Below are 19,787 nucleotides of genomic sequence, written 5' to 3'. Positions count from 1 at the left end.
ACATTTAATCAGTTTATAGCTGATATATTTCCTCGTGTAGAACAATGGTTTCCCATATCCTAAAAAGTGAGAATCTATTGATGGTCACAAGAATCTGATAATGCAGATGCCATACATTTCCCAAGTTCTCAAGTTATTTGCACCTGATGACCGTAATGAGGCCAGACATAACACAATCCGCTGAGCCCACTTATTATGCTTATTACATTTTTCCTGAAGGTAGATTAAGATTTATAGACTTTATTACCAAATAAAAAATGTGTCAGAGCATTTGTCAGCCGGATTACTGCTCTAGGATTTTCTTTAATATTTGGATATTGGATTTGGATGTTAATAATATGTAGGCATTCCTCTAAACTTGAAAAAAGTATGGATTGACACTAGTGGAGCACTAACGTTCTTATTCCTTGTCCTTCGTTCCTTTGGATAGGGGTGAACATGAAAAGTGTTGTCCACTTTCAGCAAATAATTGATATTGATTAGTGATTGTGTAGTGAGATGTTATACAATTTTCCAATATACTTTGTGTGTCAGTTCCTCATGGTTTTCTATATCTCTGCTTGCTGTCTTTATATAGAAAGCTTCTATCTTTACTTCCAGTGGATAGAAATCTGTCCCTGGTCTTGTAATGGACACATAGATGCACAAGCCATTGTTATCGCACAGCTCTGACTACTCTCTGTGATAACGCCTCATGCACCTGCTTGTCCATCATATGACCATGGACAGATTTCTATCCACTGCAAGTAAACATAGAAGCTTTCTACAGCAAGCCCACCCATCAAGCCCTTTATTGCCCCTTCATGGCCCCTTCTTATTCCGCAAATGTAATGTCATGGACAGGTTTAATAATAAAAATAATACCATAATAATAATGCTATCGGTCTCTTTTTGCAGTCCAATGGCTAAACCTGCAGGGTCGCACACATGTTTTTTGGGAGGACACAAAAGAAGATAAAAAAAACACTTGAACAAATAGGGTAGGGCAGTGATGTCCAACCTTTCATAGACCGAGTGCCCAAGATACAACCAAAATCCACTTATTTACCGTGAAAAGCCAACATGGCATTTTAAGCAGTAACTTATTGCTGCCTGTTCTTTCACATTTTTCAATCGTATCAGCCCCTGAGGCCACCAATACAGTTGAAAGAAGGAGGCCAAATTCAGACTCTCATTGTAGCTTCTCTCCATGGTCTCTCTGTAGAGGAAGAATGAAGGGTCCAGAAGGAAGACCTCAAAAAGATAATGCAGCCCTGTCCACACCTTTTCATTTTTCTTGCAGTTCAATGAAGTGTCGCTTTAAAACAGTGCTGAGAGCAGCATCTTCTAAGTTGCCTGGGACTGCAGAAAGATTTGGTGGATTTGTTCCTGTCTGGTGAACTCTGTCCTGGGGTGATAACCTGAGTGCCCACAGAAATGGCTCTGAGTGCCATCTCTGGCGCCCGTGCCATAGGTTCGCTACCATTGTGGTAGGGTTTCCCACATTATAAATAACACTTCTCTTGTCCATGTGTGTTGTTTGCAATTGTTAAAATACTAACCCAGAAACATAAATGAACAGATGCAATACCAGGTTTAACTTCTGCATAGAGAAGAACACCACTTTTCCTCTCACAGAATCTTTAATTCCCTTTAGCTTTATTTTTAATTCCTCATCCTCGAGCAATAATTTATTTTTATGCCAGTTTTCTTTAAATGTTTTTTGTCCCTTTTTATTTTCTTTTTAGCTTTATTGGACCTCCTTGCTCTTTATTTTTCATTCAGTGGTGCTGAGTGAAAAAGTTTACCCCTTGCTGGCTGAAGCTCTCTTCTGTTTTTGCATTTCCATTTTTTGCACTGTAATAAATATGGCCAGGGGGAGGAGGCCTTTTACTGCTCACTGTTAGTACAAATCCCCCTCTTTTCTCCAGCCTCATCTTGATTAGCCTAATTGAACTAGTGTTCTCAAATCTCCAGGAGGTAGAGCCTCAAAGGACCTTTACAGTCACAGTGGCATCCTAAAATTCCCAGTCCAATATTTTGGTTATGGAGTTATGGTCCATCTCAGCCCAAGGGCAAATACATTTTTGGAATTTTTATAGCCAGGAGATTGTATAGCCATGAGTAAATATTTTCTAGCATTTTTGGACAAATATCTCTGAATGGAACCATAGCAAATGGGTAAGGTTTGTTATCAATGTGATTCAGGGATTCACCCAGATCCAATGAGACCAAAACCCTGACGTTATGATTTCCCATTTAGAACATAGAACTCATCCAGGGTTCTGGATGCCAAGGAGGAGGCTCCCTAGAGCACTCCTCTGGGTGTGCAGGGGTGGGTCCAGAGCACCCCTGAGGCCCAGTGTCTTTTTTCTGGGGATGTGTTCCATCACAAGTGCAGGAAGGATCTTAAAAGGGTATTCCCACGAAAACAAGTTTCTTAAATCTACTCAGGATAACATAATAACACATTCTCTAACTCACTGTTATTAACAATAATACAGCATTTCACAGATATAATTCCAACCTGTCTCTATCAGTCTTGGTGTACACAATTTCAATTGCCCCTAGACGCGAACCTGTAATTTCTGACTCTGGTCTGTCTCATCTGACTTTGTATGTGTCAGATACTAGTACAGTGTTCAGAAGCTAAATGAAAGTGTATACAAACCTGTACCCTGATAATCTAACCACATTGTCAGCTCGCAGTACTAGATGGATCATAATGTGCCTGCTTAGAGAGTCCCTGACCACACCCTGGAATTTTGCACTGACCATCATTGAGTGATATGAGCTACAACCGCAATAAAACTGAGTAAAATTGTGAAGTAAAGGGTTAAAAATAATCTTTTTGGGATTGAAAATCGAGAATTTTCTTTGATGGGAAAACTCCTTTTAAGGTGTGGGCTATCAATTCCCATTAGGCCCACACAAGGTAACCAACCTACTGCATTCTGAAACTTGTAGTTCTACCTGTATATACCTAAGTATATACAGTACAGACCAATAGTTTTCTGTATTTTCATGACTATAAAAATTGTAGATTCACACTGAAGGCATCAAAACTATGAATGAACACATGTGGAATTATATACTTAACAAAAAAGTGTGAAACAACTGAAAATGTCTTATACTCTAGGTTCTTCAAAGTAGCCACCTTTTGTGCTACTCATTATATGGCTTAATGAATTAACAATACTATAATGTTTTCTTTTACTTTACAATTTTTATATGAAATAAATGTTTTGCATTGCTGAATTCCAAGGTCCAATTTTTTTTTTTTGTCAGTAGGATTACCTGAATTTTGGTCTGATAGGGCGCTGCCTATTTGCAACCTAATGCCAAGGTGGATTTTCTTTCAGGACGTCTAGGGTTGTACAAGATTTGTGAAAAAGAAGCCAAAAGGCAGGACAGTTTATGAAATAAAAAAAACTTCTACTTACTGGATGATCCCCCCCAGTGTTCCTGAGGAGCCCTGAGGAAGGATGACAATCTTTCTGTTACAATTTCTCTCTGAAGATCCCATTCTTGTATTTTGGGAAGAAAAAAACAAAACAACGCTGCTGCAAAATCCTCCTGGGTGTATATGGCAGTAGCGCTCCCCCATTAAAGATGTAGGCACTGCCTATGCAGGAGCACTGCAGCCGCTTATTGACCTCAAGACCAATAACAGTACAGTCACTTGACATTAGATTGACTGCAACAGTGACATGTAGTCATCACAACTGTACAATCCAGCAAAGACATCCAAGTGGCAGCACTGAGCCTGAGGGGAATGTAACTGGTCATTATATACCGTAGCAATATTTTAGTTTTATTACTATTTTTGAAAACCTTAATAAACTCTTCATTTTACATAATAAATCTGGGGTTTTTTTCTGCTGACAGCGTACCCCAATTTTTTTTTTTTTTTTTTAAGCTTAGAACCCTCTAAGACCAGGGATGGTGCTGCGTATAGATGTGATGTAGAAAGAATCCTTTTCATTGTGTTTGCCTTTCACATGCTAGTGAATGTGTGTGATGGTTGCATCTAAATAGTAATAGCATCTCCTGTATTGCATGAAATAGCTGCAGTTGCTCCTTTCAGCGCGCTTGTGTGCCCCCCTCTTTTAATATACACATAACTAGCGCTTTATGCGAGTAAAAATGTATTGTTATGTGAACTGCACAGGATTCCATACTAGATATCTGGGAATCACATGAACGTCGCACCTACCCTTCGTCGTAGCCCTTTATTTTTAGCTTTCATCAGCATCTTTATCCTACTACTTGCACAGAAAGAAATGGTCCTATACACCAGAGAGATACAATCTAGAAGCTATTATTTCTCAATTAAAAATGCGCTTTTCCTAGGCAGCTGACTGGTAGCATCATAAATTTGTGATTATTCTTTATGTTGGACACATTTAGAACAAAGGAGTGTGCGAGCTGGCGTCTCTCATTGTGCTTTGTGGGAGAGTCCCTACGGAATGATTAGGTGTGAGCCGGATAGAAACATTACAATGCTGCACAGTGACTAAGTAACAGACCTGGTCACTTGTCACCTGCAGTGTCTCTCTTGATGCTTGCACCATGCACTCTCCTTTCTTTCCACACTGGAAGAGTTAACTGTCTCAATGGCTGCATTTTCTCTCTCCTATAAAGCAAAAGACAAAAAAAGAGGATCTGGGACTGTTCCCTGACAGGCAGTAAATTGATGTGAATTCTGTCTTCATTTCCTGCAGGTGCTTTGGGAAAACGGACACGGTTTCAGGAAAACGACTTGGCTCAACTTGTTTTAGATGTGCAAAGGGAAGGAGATTCCTTCTTACGCAATGGACTGACGCCCGCTCCAACCCCTGTAGAGAACTTGCCTAAGGTATGAAAAGAAAAATGATCAGTAGTTCTTGCATCTTGATTAACCCATTCATCACCACCGTGCCACCTTTACCTTCCACCCTTTGTATCCCTCATCTGTCTCTGCTGATTTTTTACACTGGCTGCTGAATGTTGTTGGGCTATGTTGTGTTATGTTGTACATATACTATACAAATGACCCAATAATTTGAACACGGTGTAATGTTTAGAGTGTTGGAAAGAAAAATAATTTAACACAAAGATAACATAATCTAATGTTCAAAATTATATCCTTTTTGTTTTTGTTGATTGTATCTGATTAAGCCACAAAAAATAAGAATCTTCTGTGTGTATATATAGTTAAAAAGGCTTTCACATTTTGATGCAGGTAATATTTTACAAACTGCTGTACAGTATTTTCTTCTAACGTCTCTGCATTTTTCTTTGTCATAAAGTGCAAGCTTGTGAGGATGTTTCTTTAGTCCTAGGTCCCATGGTTCAAAATACTAACATTGTATTTTTGTTTATCAGCACTATCTATTTATCTATGCGTTTGTATGTCTTTCTAATGACAGTCAAGTTGTAAACCTGCATCACTGCCATAATGCGATCCGAAAACAACTTTGTTGTCCTATAATCATATTGAAAATGATTGCTGTTTTCCTTTTATGTGTAACACATCTTCTTCCTGAGGCCTATTTGCTGCTCCAGATGTACACGTGGTCTGATGGTGTCTATATTTGCTATATTGTATAACAGAAAGCGTTTTCAAAAAGAATGTGGAAAATATGATAAAAGTATTATTACACTTTAGTCATTCCAGTGGACCTGCCAAGTCTGCCAATGTAAGAGACGTTGTGATTGGGGGTCAAGTCGGGTTCATAAAATGTTTCCCCAACAGAAACCCATCTACTGTTTTGATTTAAAGCGAACCTGTCACCAGGAGTGTTATTTTTAGCTGATGACAGGTTCCAATAGTCTATGTCATGCTTATTTTAAAATTGCTCCCTGTATGCAGGGTGGTGAGATGCGGTGAGGGAGACTGAGGCACAGGCACACAGACTTAAAATAATTTGACAGAAAAACTGGCTTGCTGGGCTTTGGATTCAGTACGCCAAACTTCCAACTCTTCAATTTTTCCTAGCTCTTGCTTCCACCCTTGCTCCTCCAAAATGGTCCCCGAATCTGACTCTTGAGTCCTGTTTTCCTGCTCACTCTAGAGGTGCTGAGATAAATATGGGGATTCCTCCCCCACACCTTATTCCTCTGTAGCAGAGGAGCTTCTCTATTGAGCATGTTCATATTGTGCAAAACGCAACTAAAAGCTTACAAGAGGATGCACAGCTCATCATAGCCTCCGGCCACATGGGGCATATCAAGCCATGAGCTGCGGTCCGCAGCCTTCTGACAGTCACAGTTCCATGAGTGCTTCCATAACTGATGGAAGCTTTCATTGGTGCAGGAGGCTGGGTAGTGGTGGGTGAAGCTGAGACGTCCATACTGCTCTGAATTCTCTTCTGTAGGTCTCTAGAAATTGCCTTTTCTGGGGGTAGTATTAGTAGTTTTATTCTTTTTGGGGTGGGGTTCCATTATTGTTAGTCTGCTATGGGTTAATTTATCTCCCCAATGTGTCTTGGCAAACACCACCCTGTATGTGGTGCACCAAGATGATAATTTGCTTACTGAAAAACTGAATTTTTCATCTAAAATGACAACTTGTAGGAAAGCAGGAAAGATATGTCTGGGAATCTTATAAAATGCCTTACACAATTGTAGTTTTACTTGTGTGGAAGTTGTGAGATGGTTAAAACCCTTTAAGCAATGTCTATAAAAACAGTTTTCCACAGTAATATTATTGTCTGTAGTTGTTGGAAGAGGCACTTTCAGACTGTCTGCATTTTAGTTTTATGACAAGAAAGGCCGAGCAGGCCACTCTTTATCCAGTTTATCTGTTACCAGACTAAATCTCTGGAAGAATTATGCGATGTTACAATATCTTCACATTTATGGTTTTAATTATGTACTTTTTACCGACAGAACCATGAGTTACAGGATGACACGGTCCTTAATAAAATCAAACTGGCAGATCCAGATCAATTCCAGATGCCTGATCTGTGTGCAGAAGAGCTGGCTCTTGTTCTCGGGATTTGGTAAGTGGTAAATTATTCCTGTTCCTTTTATTTTGAACAGAATTCTTTATTTTTAAACACTGCTTGAAATCAACTATTGTATTTAATAAAAACCAATTCACACTTTCTACATTTTTCTACAAGCCAGATAATTAATTTGTAATATGTGATTCCCCATTTACAGACGGAATGAGTTTCATTGGGTCATTAACCATTTCCTTTTAAGATGCACGACACATTTGCTGTTTACAAGTTACTTGGTTAAAAATCTTCCTGAGCAGCTCAGCGGACAATCCAGAGTTAAATCCACAAGTTAATCTGCTGAGCTTTGCATAGTCTATACATTCTAGTATAGTATCTAGTTAGAGAAATAGATTGGCAGCTGACCATGGGGTGGGCTACAAGAGTAGTGTCACAACATGGTATAAGGAGTAGAAACTGGCTTTGAAATAGCTACTTTAGGAGTGGTAAGGGAGCAACTCCTTCCATTTACAGTTACCGTCATAGAACTCTGTGGATTCACAGAGATCAACAGCACATAGTGAGGAGGTAAAAGGATGGAGATAGAGGATAAAAAAAGGGGCAATTGCTTATTTGTAGTGAAAGTAATAAGCAAAGATGTCCAGAACAGCAGCATTTTTGTTATTTTTCTTAGTATTCAGCTTTTACTTCTCCCTTTTGGTAATTTTACAGTGGTTTATTATTGATTCAAGTCAGGGGCGTAACTAGGAGAGGCTGGGCCCCATAGTAGATTTCTGCATGGGGCCCTCTTTCCCAGTAAAAAAAATATATACATATTTAGGCTGCATTCACATAAACATGTGCCTGCCTGGCAGGCACACGTCGGGCGCTGGAGAGTAGGAGAGGTGATCGCGTCTCACCCCACCCCTCCCCTCTCCATACAGAATAGAGCCACATGGCTATTCTTACAGCCTAAGATAGAGCAGGCTCTATCTCATTTGCGGCCACAGCTCGAAACAATGAGTACTCGTGTGCTCACCGTACCAAGCCCAGGCGCTATAGACGTCAATGAGGGAAGTAGATATATGTCCCCCATACATTCTTGTGAATGAACCCTTATACAGACATGTTTATACAATTACACACATTTATACACTGATATATACACACCTTCATATACTCTGTCAGCGTCCGGCTGTTCCACTATGCAGGGGGATGGGAGAGTCAGGGAGGTGGCTGACGGGCGGGTCAGGGGGTTGGCTGATGGGCGGGTGAGGGAGGTGGCTGATGGGCGGGTGAGGGAGGTGGCTGATGGGCGGGTGAGGGAGGTGGCTGATGGGCGGGTGAGGGAGGTGGCTGACGGGCGGGTGAGGGAGGTGGCTGACGGGCGGGCGAGGGAGGTGGCTGACGGGCGGGCGAGGGAGGTGGCTGACGGGCGGGCGAGGGAGGTGGCTGACGGGCGGGCGAGGGAGGTGGCTGACGGGCGGGCGAGGGAGGTGGCTGACGGGCCGGCGAGGGAGGTGGCTGACGGGCCGGCGAGGGAGGTGGGTGGCGGGCGGGCGAGGGAGGTGGGTGGCGGGCGGGCGAGGGAGGTGGCTGACGGGCGGGCGAGGGAGGTGGCTGACGGGCGGGCGAGGGAGGTGGCTGACGGGCGGGCGAGGGAGGTGGCTGACGGGCGGGCGAGGGAGGTGGCTGACGGGCGGGCGAGGGAGGTGGCTGGCGGGCGGGCGAGGGAGGTGGCTGGCTGGCTGGCGGGCGGGCAAGGGAGGTGGCTGGCGGGCGGGCGAGGGAGGTGGCTGGCGGGCGGGCGAGGGAGGTGGCTGACGGGCGGGCGAGGGAGGTGGCGAGTAGGCTATCCAGGAGAGGTGGGTCAGGAGAGAGGTGGGCGGTAGCCGGGACACAGAGGGAGGGGTGCGGGGGCGCGATCCAGCAGGCACCCACCACAGGGTCTGTGGCAAAGCACTGCAGGGAAACGGGGATCTAGCAACTGCTACGGTGGTAGTTATGCCACTGATTCAAGTAAACATCTGTTCATATATATTTGTTGAATAATATTACACACCAAAGAGCACATGTACTGTGGTAGGCTCTCTTGTGTTGTACTGCATTGCCCTGCATACATTCTCCCATGATGCAACCTTGTTTGTCAATAAATCTCATATGTGAGATGTATAGCCTTCAACTTTTGGCTTCCTTATCTTTTTTTTTTCTTGCAATCAGGAGAGTTATGGAATGGTTAGAATACAAGATGGCTCTTATTAAATGGAAGTTTAATAACAAAAGGACATTGCTTATACAAAAATTATAAAATTATAAAATTAAGCAAACATAAACGTACACTGAAAAAATAACAGTTTGTTAGAAGGAAAAGGGATAGAAGAAAACAGAACTTTACATTACATGCATTAAAATGTTTAAATTTCAATCCACTAGTGATGTTAACTTTTTTTTACGCAGTTTTATTGCCGTTTTAGCACTCAGTGATGGACAGAGATTCCAGAGTGTGGACGAGGACACTGTAAGCAGACACTTCGTGATTCCTCTAGTTCTCTGTGGTGAAAATGTGGCTAAATGATCAGGGTACAGATTTATATACACTTTCATTTAGCTTCTGAACATTGTACTAGTATCTGACACACAGAATGAGAGTTGAGAAGGATGAGAGATGATGAGATCCATGAGATGGATATAACACGCAATGACAATTTCAGCTGTGCAAACTCACTTATAACATACACAGTTATGCTATATACCTCCCTCCCCTGATAAAAAGATCTTATCTGTCAGTAGCTTGTAGCTTTACTCTCCTCTCATTGGGGCAGATTTATCAAGTGTCTGAAAGTCAGAATATTTCCAATTGCCCATGGCAACCAATCACAGCTCCCCTTTAAAATATTCATGAGCACTGGTGAAATGAAAGCTGAGCTGTGATTGGTTGCCATGGGCAATTGGAAATATTCTGACTTTCAGACTGCTTGATAAATTTGCCCCATTATGTTGATGTGTTGTTGTTTGCTGGCAGGAAGTCAGTGTGTGTGTCTGTGTGAGCTGCTCGTGGAATGAAAGGGGTAGGGGCTAGAGGCAAGGAGCAGAAAGATGCTCAGCGACGGAAGAAAAACAAGATGAAAAACAAGGGGCAACCAAAATTGTGCACACCTGGACTGATAGACAGGTTGGAGTTATATCTGTGGAATACTGTATATTTGTTAATATCAGTGAATTAGAGAACGTGTTATTATGTTATCTTGAGTACATTTAAGAAACTTGTCTTCTTGGGAATACCCCTTTAAGATCCTTCCTGATGGTACACTTCCCCATTAGAGAATGTGTTATTTTGTTTTGTATCCGGAATACATTTAAGAAACTTGTCTTCGTAGGAATAGCTCTTTAAAGAAATATGTTATTGTGTCTTTTTACTTCCTTTTTATAGGCAGTTATTTTTGCCATTTTAGTTTGTGTAAAAAAGCTTTCTACCTATACACTTCTGACAGTGGCTTGATTGCACTTACATGTGACCTTGTGGTGCCGAGTACCTATGAAATAGTATAGATGTCTAAAATAGAATTATTCAGATTTTAAATAATTGCATGTATGAAAACCACAAACAGCCTAGCCCCCACATTAGGGCACTACCTAGCTACCTTGTAGGAGCGAGAAAACCGTCTCACCTCAGCACTATGGCTCTTACTGGGCTCAGCCAAGTACCTTCTGGATTCCAGGCCTCTTGGGACATATCACCTACTTTCTCCAACTGGTCCAAAGTCTACCTGCTTCCTGCAGGATACACAGCGCTGCCTTACTGTGACCCCTCCCTCTGGAGTTGGCCAGGGATGGGTGTGGTTAAGGGTCTCAACATTGTTTTTGAGTCCTCAAGGTTTACAACCTTACAGTGTTAGTGTTTTAAAGGAAACCTGTCACCTACTTTTACCCCAGTTTAGTGGGATGAAAGTAGATGACAGGTTCTAATTACATCTTTACAGAGTCACTGTCCTAATCTCCTCAGTGGGCTGATTCATTAAGTGAAATATTCAATGTATGTAAAGAGGACCTAGGAAGGCTTTTTGTATACTGCTCCCTGCAGGAGAAAGATGCAAAAAGAGAATCCGTTTTTTTAATAAATTATATTCAATGTGTAAAATAAAATTGCTTCACAGGTTTCAACTCCAAAAATGGCACTGTGGTGGAAATGCCTAAATATAAAATGTACGTGGACTTATGGTAAAGTCTCTACAGTGTTTTCTCCACTCTAAGGCAAACTCTAATGTTTCCTCTTGTGTCGTTGTAGCATCATAGCATCATCCATTATTTAGAGACCATAAAGAATAACATGGATGTGTTGTGGGAATGTAGTATCAACATGTTTATAAGAGAAGTAGTGTTGCAGGAAGTAATCAGGTAAAAATTCCTGATACAGTCTGACATACATCACTTCAGTGAATGGGAAAATCAAATGATCAAAACCAAAAGTTTTCTCGTATGACTGAATTTAAGAAATTTTTTCCAAGTGGATTTGAATATAACCTTTAATTTAATTTCCACACCTGTTACAAATCATTGGCAGTTTTCTGAACACACACGCCTAAGCCAGCGCTGTATTTACAGCTTGTGCTGCCTTAGGCCCCCAGCCCGATTTTTGTATAGTTTACTCCATGTTGCTTATGCTAAAGCAGCTAGCTTTCATTTTAAGAAAGAGAGTAGATGTTTCTGAAAAAAAAATACTAATGTTAGGTCGATAACAGAAATATTCTCTTAATACAGCTATGCATATGACAGTAATCATATGTATTGCATTATCAAGCCTGAATATAAAATTAATGAGAAGAAAAAAACACATATATGTACCGACCTTCACAAACATATAGGGGTTTTCCTCTTCCAAATTTCATAAACCTGATATGGGAGATGTATCAATCTGTCTATTTGCACCTGAAATGTCATGCACCACATTTACTGAAGGGTTTAGACAATTTTTTCCCTGTTTCCTGACCCCTCCGAAAATGGGGGCTTGACTGGACAGAAAATAACCTAAACTCCAGAAATTTCATTATTGTGGTGCAGCAAAACTGATAAATTAATAGGAGATACAACTCACCAGTCTTATACTGCACCAGATTAATCATCCAGCATTAGACACAAAGATAACTGTGGTTCAGCTGAGAACTGTTTAGTTCTTTATTTACATTGGTCTAATGACCGGCACATTACATGCATCTCTTCTTCAAGACTTACCTTCACCAGCGGCCTCTCCACTGGCTCCATGGATACCAGGGTAAATAAAGTTCTCATTCCATGGGCTCAGAAGATTGGGTATGTCATCTCCAATACGCTCCTTCCATGAGCATAGGAACAGAAACTTGGGTAGAACATCTGTATTCTAACCCTGTATTTTAACCCCTTAGCGCTCTGCGTCCAATGTATCGGATACTGAGCGCAGTGACTTATCGCTCAGCGTCCAATATATCGGACGCAGAGCTGATGCTGGCTCAGCTCAAGATCTGAGCCGAACTGGCATGGGGTGCCAGCTGTAACTAGCCGACACCCCAGTGTATTACCCGCGGCTTTAAGGGGATAAAAGGTTCTTGGAAGGTTGTCCCAGTTCTCAAAATCACCCTACAAGTGAAAACAACATTGTGACCCATGGCTCCTCTTGGTGATGGACAAACTTTAATATGGTCACCCATATTATACTGACCCTATCAGGGTCTCATAGCAAACTTCAACAGGGTAAGCATAAGGCCCCTTTCACACTGCCGTGTGGGGATGTATGTCCGGCAGCAAAGACGCCTCTGGCACCCGGCCAAGTGTGCCATCATTCCATACTGTGTACAGGATAAAGATAGAGCATACCCTATATTTCCCTATGTTTACGGCCGAGCACCAAGCCTCATTAAGGAGAGGGGAGGGGTGAGCAGCGCTTATGGTTCCATGTTTGCCCGGACTATGGCAGGGCGCTCATACAGCACTGTGAAAGAGGCCTAAGACCTCCTCCTGGCTTTCAATCTGGTTATAAAGCCAAATAAATGCTGACACATGGTGATATATTCCCTGTAGGAAAACATATTTAACCCCTTTGTGGAACCAAAAAATGAATATTATGCATTATAATCCAGTATTCAGCTGCAAGCGTTCCTAAGCATTTATGACTATGAAGTGTAAAGTGAAACGGAAAAAGCCTCTCTACCTCGGGCAAGGCATACATTTTAGTTTTGGAGTTCCCTTTGATAAGGACTTTTCCATGTGTTCATTCAAATGGCCTAATCTGTGGTTTGGCAGCTTGCTTGCTGTGGATTGGATGCCTCTGCCTCAGGTTACATAACCCTTTCATTACCAGCGTAACAGCATAGTAAACCATTTCCCTTCTTTTTTTTTTTTCTCGTCCAAGCAAGTTTCAGGATCTGATTCTGAGTCTAAACAAAAACGCTGTAGATGGCCACAGGTCATATATGAGAAACATTTTTTTTTGGGGGGGGGGCTTGAATTTTCTTCAGTTATATAAAAGTTTGCAACCCTCCAGCTGTGCTGTCCATATTGTGACCATAAATAATTTCAGGTTCCCTCTGTTAACACAAAATAACAATGAATGATTCTTAACCCCTTAAGGACGCAGGCAACTTTTTCATTTTTACGTGTACAGACCTGTGTGAGGGCTTATTTTGTGCGTAACAAATTTTACTTTCCCGTAATGTTATTTATTTTAACATGCCGTGTACTGCGAAGCTGAAAAAAAATTCCAAATGTGGAAAAATTGATCCCATGTTCTTGTGGGCTCAGTTTTTACGACTTTGACTGTGCACTCAAAATAACACCTCAGCTTTATTCTTTAGTTCGGTGCGATGGCGGTGATACCAAATTTATATAGGTTTTATTGTGTTTTAATACATTTTCAAAAATTAAACGAATGTGTACAAAAAAGAAAAAAAAATTTTTGCCATCTTCTGAAGCTAATAACTTTTTCATACTTTGGTGCACGGAGCTGTGTTAGGTGTCATTTTTTGCGAAATGAGCCAACGTTTTCATTGCTACCATTTTGAGGTCTGTGTGACATTTTGATCATTTTTTATTCCATTTTTTATGTGATGTAAAATGGTGTAAAAGTCTCATTTGGACGCCATTTCCCGTGTCGGACGACACCGCCGGCCGTAACCGTTTTTATATTTTGATAGATTGGGCATTTTTGGACGCGGCGATACCTAATTTGTCTGTGATTTTTACTGTTTATTATGTTTTATATCAGTTCTAGGGAAAGGGGGGTGATTTGAATTTTTAATATTTTATTAATTTTTTTTATTTTTTAAACTTTTTTTAAACTTTTTTTTTTTTTCACTAATTCTTAGACAATCTAGGGTACATTAACCCTAGATGGTCAGATTGTTCCTACCATATACTGCAATACTACTGTATTGCAATATATGGCATTTTTGCAGCTCATTCATTACAAAGAGCCACTGGCTCATTGTAATGAATCTGCAGAAGCCAGATAGCCTCGGGTCAAACGAAGACAACCAATCGCCGCCCCCCAATGATGTTCGGGGGCGCAGCGATCGTAATAAAGATGGCGGCTGCGTCGTTTAAATGCCGGTGGCAATGAAAGGGTTAATAGCGGTGGGGGTTTGCTGCAATATGCATCAACCCCCACCTTTGTATGAAGAGGACTCAGCCCGTGAGCCCTCTTCATACATTCCCTTTACCTCTGCGCCGTAGAGCTACGGAGCAGAGCGTTAAGGGGTTAAATATGTAATAGTAAACAAAACATACTAGTATACGAATTTTATTTTTGCTAGGTTATATCAACAAAACGCTTCCTATACCTTTTTATTGCGGGTGCACATTACTGTAGGGGATAAGGGGATATCTGTTCCTTAAGATACATGGGGGCACATTTACTTACCTGTCCGAGGAGTTCCCTGAAAGTGCATTGTTCCAACGATAATGCACTCTGCCATGATTCACCAAGATGTGCCTGATATCCTGCATGTGTTGCTTCCCCTCTGAGGTCCTACAGAGTTCACCTTCTTCCTGGTGCATGTAAGTGCTTGATCTTGCGACACAATTTAACACAAGTTAAATCCCGCGCTTAGTCCAAATTAGTCGGATCGTCTGACTGCACGCCCCCTGATTTATGTCGCATGAAAGCCAGTGCAGCTGCGCCAAAATCCAATCCTATGCAACACAATCCCCTGCTTAATAGCTGTCACAGCCGCGCAATCCACGAAAATGTCGGGAAGTCTGACGGAAATGCAATCCGCGGACCCTTCATAAATAAGCCCCATGGTGTCACACAACATATTTAACCTAAATATTAAATAAATGGCAAAGAATGTTCCCCTGGCTTTTATTGAAGTTACATAAAGCAATGTTAAGCCATAAAACCTTAAAGGAAACCTACCACTTGGGATAGGGCTTATAAGCTGGACATGCCGTGCACCAGCTCAGGGTGAGCTGGTGCCGGCGCTTATCTCCGTTATGTTTTTAAACAGTTTTAAAGTGTTTTAACAGTTTATTAATGTTTATATCCTTACTGGCTTTCCCGCATCGGGGTCCGCGCTCGGCGCACCATGCGCGCGACCGTGCGTGCATCTGAATAGGAAGTGGTAGCGCGCATGGTGCGCCGAGCGCGGACCCCGGTGCGGGAAAGCCAGTAAGGATATAAACATTAATAAACTGTTAAAACACTTTAAAACTGTTTAAAAACATAACGGAGATAAGCGCCGGCACCAGCTCACCCTGAGCTGGTGCACTGCATGTCCAGCTTATAAGCCCTATCCCAAGTGGTAGGTTTCCTTTAACCCAATGCAGGACCAGACCCTTTTGTTTTGGGGTATTTTTTTCCCTCCCTGCATTCCAACAGCCATAACTTTTTTACTTTTCAGTTTACATAGGTTGTTATCTGTGTAACATATTGTACCCAGTTTAATATTCAGCCCAATGTAGCAGGAAGTTGGAAAATATTTTGGTAAAATTGACAAAATAGCGTTGCATTTCTTTTCACCGCTTTTACTGTGCTTTCCGTAATGATCCAAGTTTGGTTCAAGTCAAGCAAATTTCAAAAGCAAGAAACAGTTTGAAATCTTTTTTTTTCTATTCAAAAATGTTCTTAATAATTTAAAGCAGTTTTCCACTTTATTCATATTGATGGCCTATTCATATTATAGCTCATAAATATCAGATTTGGGAAATTAGGACCCCGGCGACACCGACCAGCTTCAGTAGGAAGCATCTGGACACAACATTGAGGAACACGAGAATGATAGTGCAGCAGCAACAGGACAATGGCAGCCAAGCCCACCCCGAAATCTAAGCTGATCTTCACCTATCTTAAAACATATGACTGTGTCCAGGAGTTCTCAGCAAATTCTGATAAAACGTAGATTTATTTAATCCAGTTTAAGATCATCATGCATCAAGAAAATTAAATGCTCACTTCTGAAGCATTTCTGGTCTGTCTGGAAACACATCAGAAGTCCAGGCAATTCATAGTTACAAATAGGTTACGGGTACAGTTATTTAAAAGTAAAAGCCCCAACTCCACATAGGATACAACAAACAATGCTGTACTTTATAAATAATTTTAAAAACACCACACGATTAATAGTTTAGGATCAAATTATTCCTAACACTGAAACCTTTTGACTTAATACTGTATATTCCCTGTTCACGATCCAGTATTTGGTGCGTTAAATGGAACCTGTCACCACATTTTCACAAATACAGATAGTTACAGGTTTCCAAAGAGTCCTAATAACTAACTAACACACTTCCTTTAGCTAAAAATTGTTTCCATTACAGCCCCATATATCAACTTTGCTATATTACCTGACACCGGGCACCAGGGGGGGGGTTGTTCCTGCTCAGCGGGCCCATCCCATCTACTCCTCCATATTTCCGATGCCTCTTCTCAGCATGTCAAGTAACCAGGGTGATGTCATCTAAGTCCTTTACCCAGTTGCATACATGCGGTAGAGTTTTCAAATGTATCACATAACATCACAGAAAACCTTGATTAACTTCTACTTCTCCCCATGGAGGCATGCTATGATCACATGTGGTAGACGTTTCAATGCAACAGGACCCTGGTCACATGACTTGAAGTGGCCAATGATGTAACAGAGCTCTCTCTCAATGTTCAACACAGCAGCATGTCTTAGCAGAGACCTGTCAATCAGGAACAAGGAGGCAGGGCAGTGCAGTGATCACTGTATATACGGGACTCCATTACAATCATTAGTAAGTTGGTGAGTTGCATATAAGTTTACAAAATTATTATTGAAGTATTTATTTCGGGTGGGTTAATTTGCATGCCCGGCTTTAAATCCACACCCTTTAAAAGTTTATATTAACTTGCTCCCAGACTAATTTTCTGTGCAGCAACCAGGCAGGCTAACAGCAGCTTGGTTCCAACTCATAGGATGGTTTTTCTTCCACCTGTGTTCGCTATTGCTTTCTGGTGCTATGCTCAGTCAGAATAAGCAGACTAGTGGGGGTTACCTTTGAGTAGGCTGTCAATATCAACGTGGTTGTAAATACTTTTTGGTGCCAAAGATGCTCAACCCCAAAGCAAATCATGGTAAAATGCATCAAATATTTTCAATCTCGTTGACTATTGACATGCTAACAGGTCTAAGGATTTTTTAAGGTAGCCATACACATTAAAGCGGACAGGTTATTCAACTCCTTGTTAAATGTTTTATTTTTACTACAAGTTTAAGAAATTTCCATTGGACATTGCTAGAGTGTAGAACAACTGCAAACTAGACTGACTCGAGAATTGATTGCACCAGGCATGATGGATTTTTGCATATCTGTTGCTTTTTTCCTTCACCAGATTTTTCAGCAATAGAAGTGTTCAGGACTAACTTCCTCCTACCTGATACTTGCTTGGAGTTTCTCTGTTCTAAGTCTATTTCTATTGCTTTTATAAGATTTATTTCTCAGACACTGGTAATATATCTTTGCTATATGGACCAACTGCTGCTAGTTTGGGTCATTTGGAACATTGTTGAGGCAGAATTCATTTTATGGTTGCCTGAATGATGGCATATAGGTTGTTAAAATTCTTATACCATATTGTATACAGAAATATCTAAAAGATATATTGTGTTTTGGCTTAAAAAAAGCACCAAAACTGTTTAAATCCAGCACTGCTTAGAAGGAAAAGGCTCTGGCAAAGCGGTTTCTTTTTTTTATTTCTCACTCCATGTAGGTGGAAGCCACTTTACATTTCTAAGAAGATAAGTGGAAACTTTTATAAACTATAATTGTACTGCTGTTGTATACCCTAAATGTACAAGGTACGGGAGCTCATAATATGAGGTAGGGACGAAAAACATGTTATCTCTGTAGCCAAAATATTTATTGGTGAAAAATATCATTTTTATTTAAAAGGAATATTTTATATATGTTTTAGTAAAGAAGATATTAAGAAAGGCATAAAAAATGTATAATGGGAACAGGAACATTTGTGCATATGTGGTTTTTTGACTACAAACATTTTGAGTATTTGAGATGCATAAATCATTGAATGGCTACCTTCTGAAGATGTAGCCACTTATAAAAGACATACTTAACTACTTAGACATATGTAAGTAATCAAATGAAGCTCCAAAGTAGTTGCAGTAAACGGGACTAGGTCTCTGACCTTAAAGGGGTTGTACAGGGATACAGAGTCTTTTTATAAATGGCTTTGTGTGACTTTAACAATAATAAACCTCTTAAACTCTTCTTTCCCAATGTAGCAGTACAGCCGTGGCACTGCTCGTTTCTGAAGGTCTCTGTTTGTAGCGTTGATATGCTGTCTACAGCCACGCTCCAGGTACAGCAGGAGTTTTAGGCAGTCGCAAGCAAACGGCTGGTAATGTGCCGTCACCATCAACCTCTCTACAAACGGGAGCCAAAAGTGACGAGCTACGCCACAGACTAACAGAAGCATGTTACGTTGCCATTATTTGTCTATGAAGAATATGTGGATGTCTGGCAGATTTTGAGTGTTTGTCTGGCAGTATGCATTGGATATGGTTAATGCACCTTAACTCAATAATACAAGGCCGAGCACATGTTTTTGTTAATTTAAAATGTCTATGCAGCATATAATCACTGATACAAATGAATGCAGATTTTATTATTGACAGAGCAGCTGTCACCATGTTAATGGTACCTTATGCTGTGATCAATAAGGTGCCTGTTTATTTTAAGGTCTGTCCATCCTTTCAGTTTATTAGTTTATATGATAATTAGCTCATATTAGCCATGAGGGCGTTGACCTTTACGTTTATGCAACGCACAGGGAAAGGCCCCAAGATAAAATAAAAGCTTACCCTTTTGTCTAGTAGATGACATTACAGTTGGGCGCATTATTTTCTTTTTAACTTGTCTGCTACAAAAGACCTCTGTAATGTAGGTCATTTCCTTTAATGCCATGAACTGTCTATGTAATTTGATGATCGGTTTTGATCTCTGAAGCGTGGAACATTTTGTAAGACTGAGCATTCTGATATTTCTGAAACTAAAGATATCCCGTTTCAAAATGGCTATATGGATGCCTGAGCCACTCTATAGTCACAGATGCTTTGGGAAGACTGCAAAGATTACTGCACAGTATTTCTTGTCATTTTCGTACAATATCCACATACATATATGGGAGAGAGATTGCACAACTAATAATGTGCAAATCCCTCTTTTTACTGCATTTGAAATAACATTAATTCCTTTACTGCTCTGACTATAGATGTTTCTGTATACAGTGAGTTTAATGCAGTTATCACCTAACACCTCTGGATTAGATGTTATTATGTTCTTTTTACTTTTGCGCTTTAGTTTTACTTTTCAGCATAGTTTAGTGGCCGGACCAGGTCACTGCAGATCAACTCCTATTCATTTGAATATAAT

At 40.9% G+C, this 19,787-nt stretch overlaps 1 protein-coding gene across 3 annotated transcripts in view; it reads left to right on the top strand.

The window, feature by feature from the left end:
* TTC27 (tetratricopeptide repeat domain 27) overlaps nt 1–19,787 on the top strand; it is a 265,931-nt gene that overhangs the window by 91,300 nt on the left and 154,844 nt on the right. For all 3 annotated transcript variants that reach the window (XM_072140844.1, XM_072140842.1, XM_072140843.1), the window contains exons 8-9: nt 4,704–4,837; nt 6,853–6,965. In XM_072140844.1, the coding sequence (XP_071996945.1) occupies nt 4,704–4,837; nt 6,853–6,965 (247 nt within the window). The remainder of the gene's footprint in view (nt 1–4,703; nt 4,838–6,852; nt 6,966–19,787) is intronic.

The sequence above is a fragment of the Engystomops pustulosus genome, chromosome 3 (genome assembly GCF_040894005.1).
Source record: "Engystomops pustulosus chromosome 3, aEngPut4.maternal, whole genome shotgun sequence".
NCBI classification, from domain to species: Eukaryota; Metazoa; Chordata; class Amphibia; order Anura; family Leptodactylidae; genus Engystomops; species Engystomops pustulosus.
This window is presented reverse-complemented; position numbering and strand designations above follow the sequence as displayed.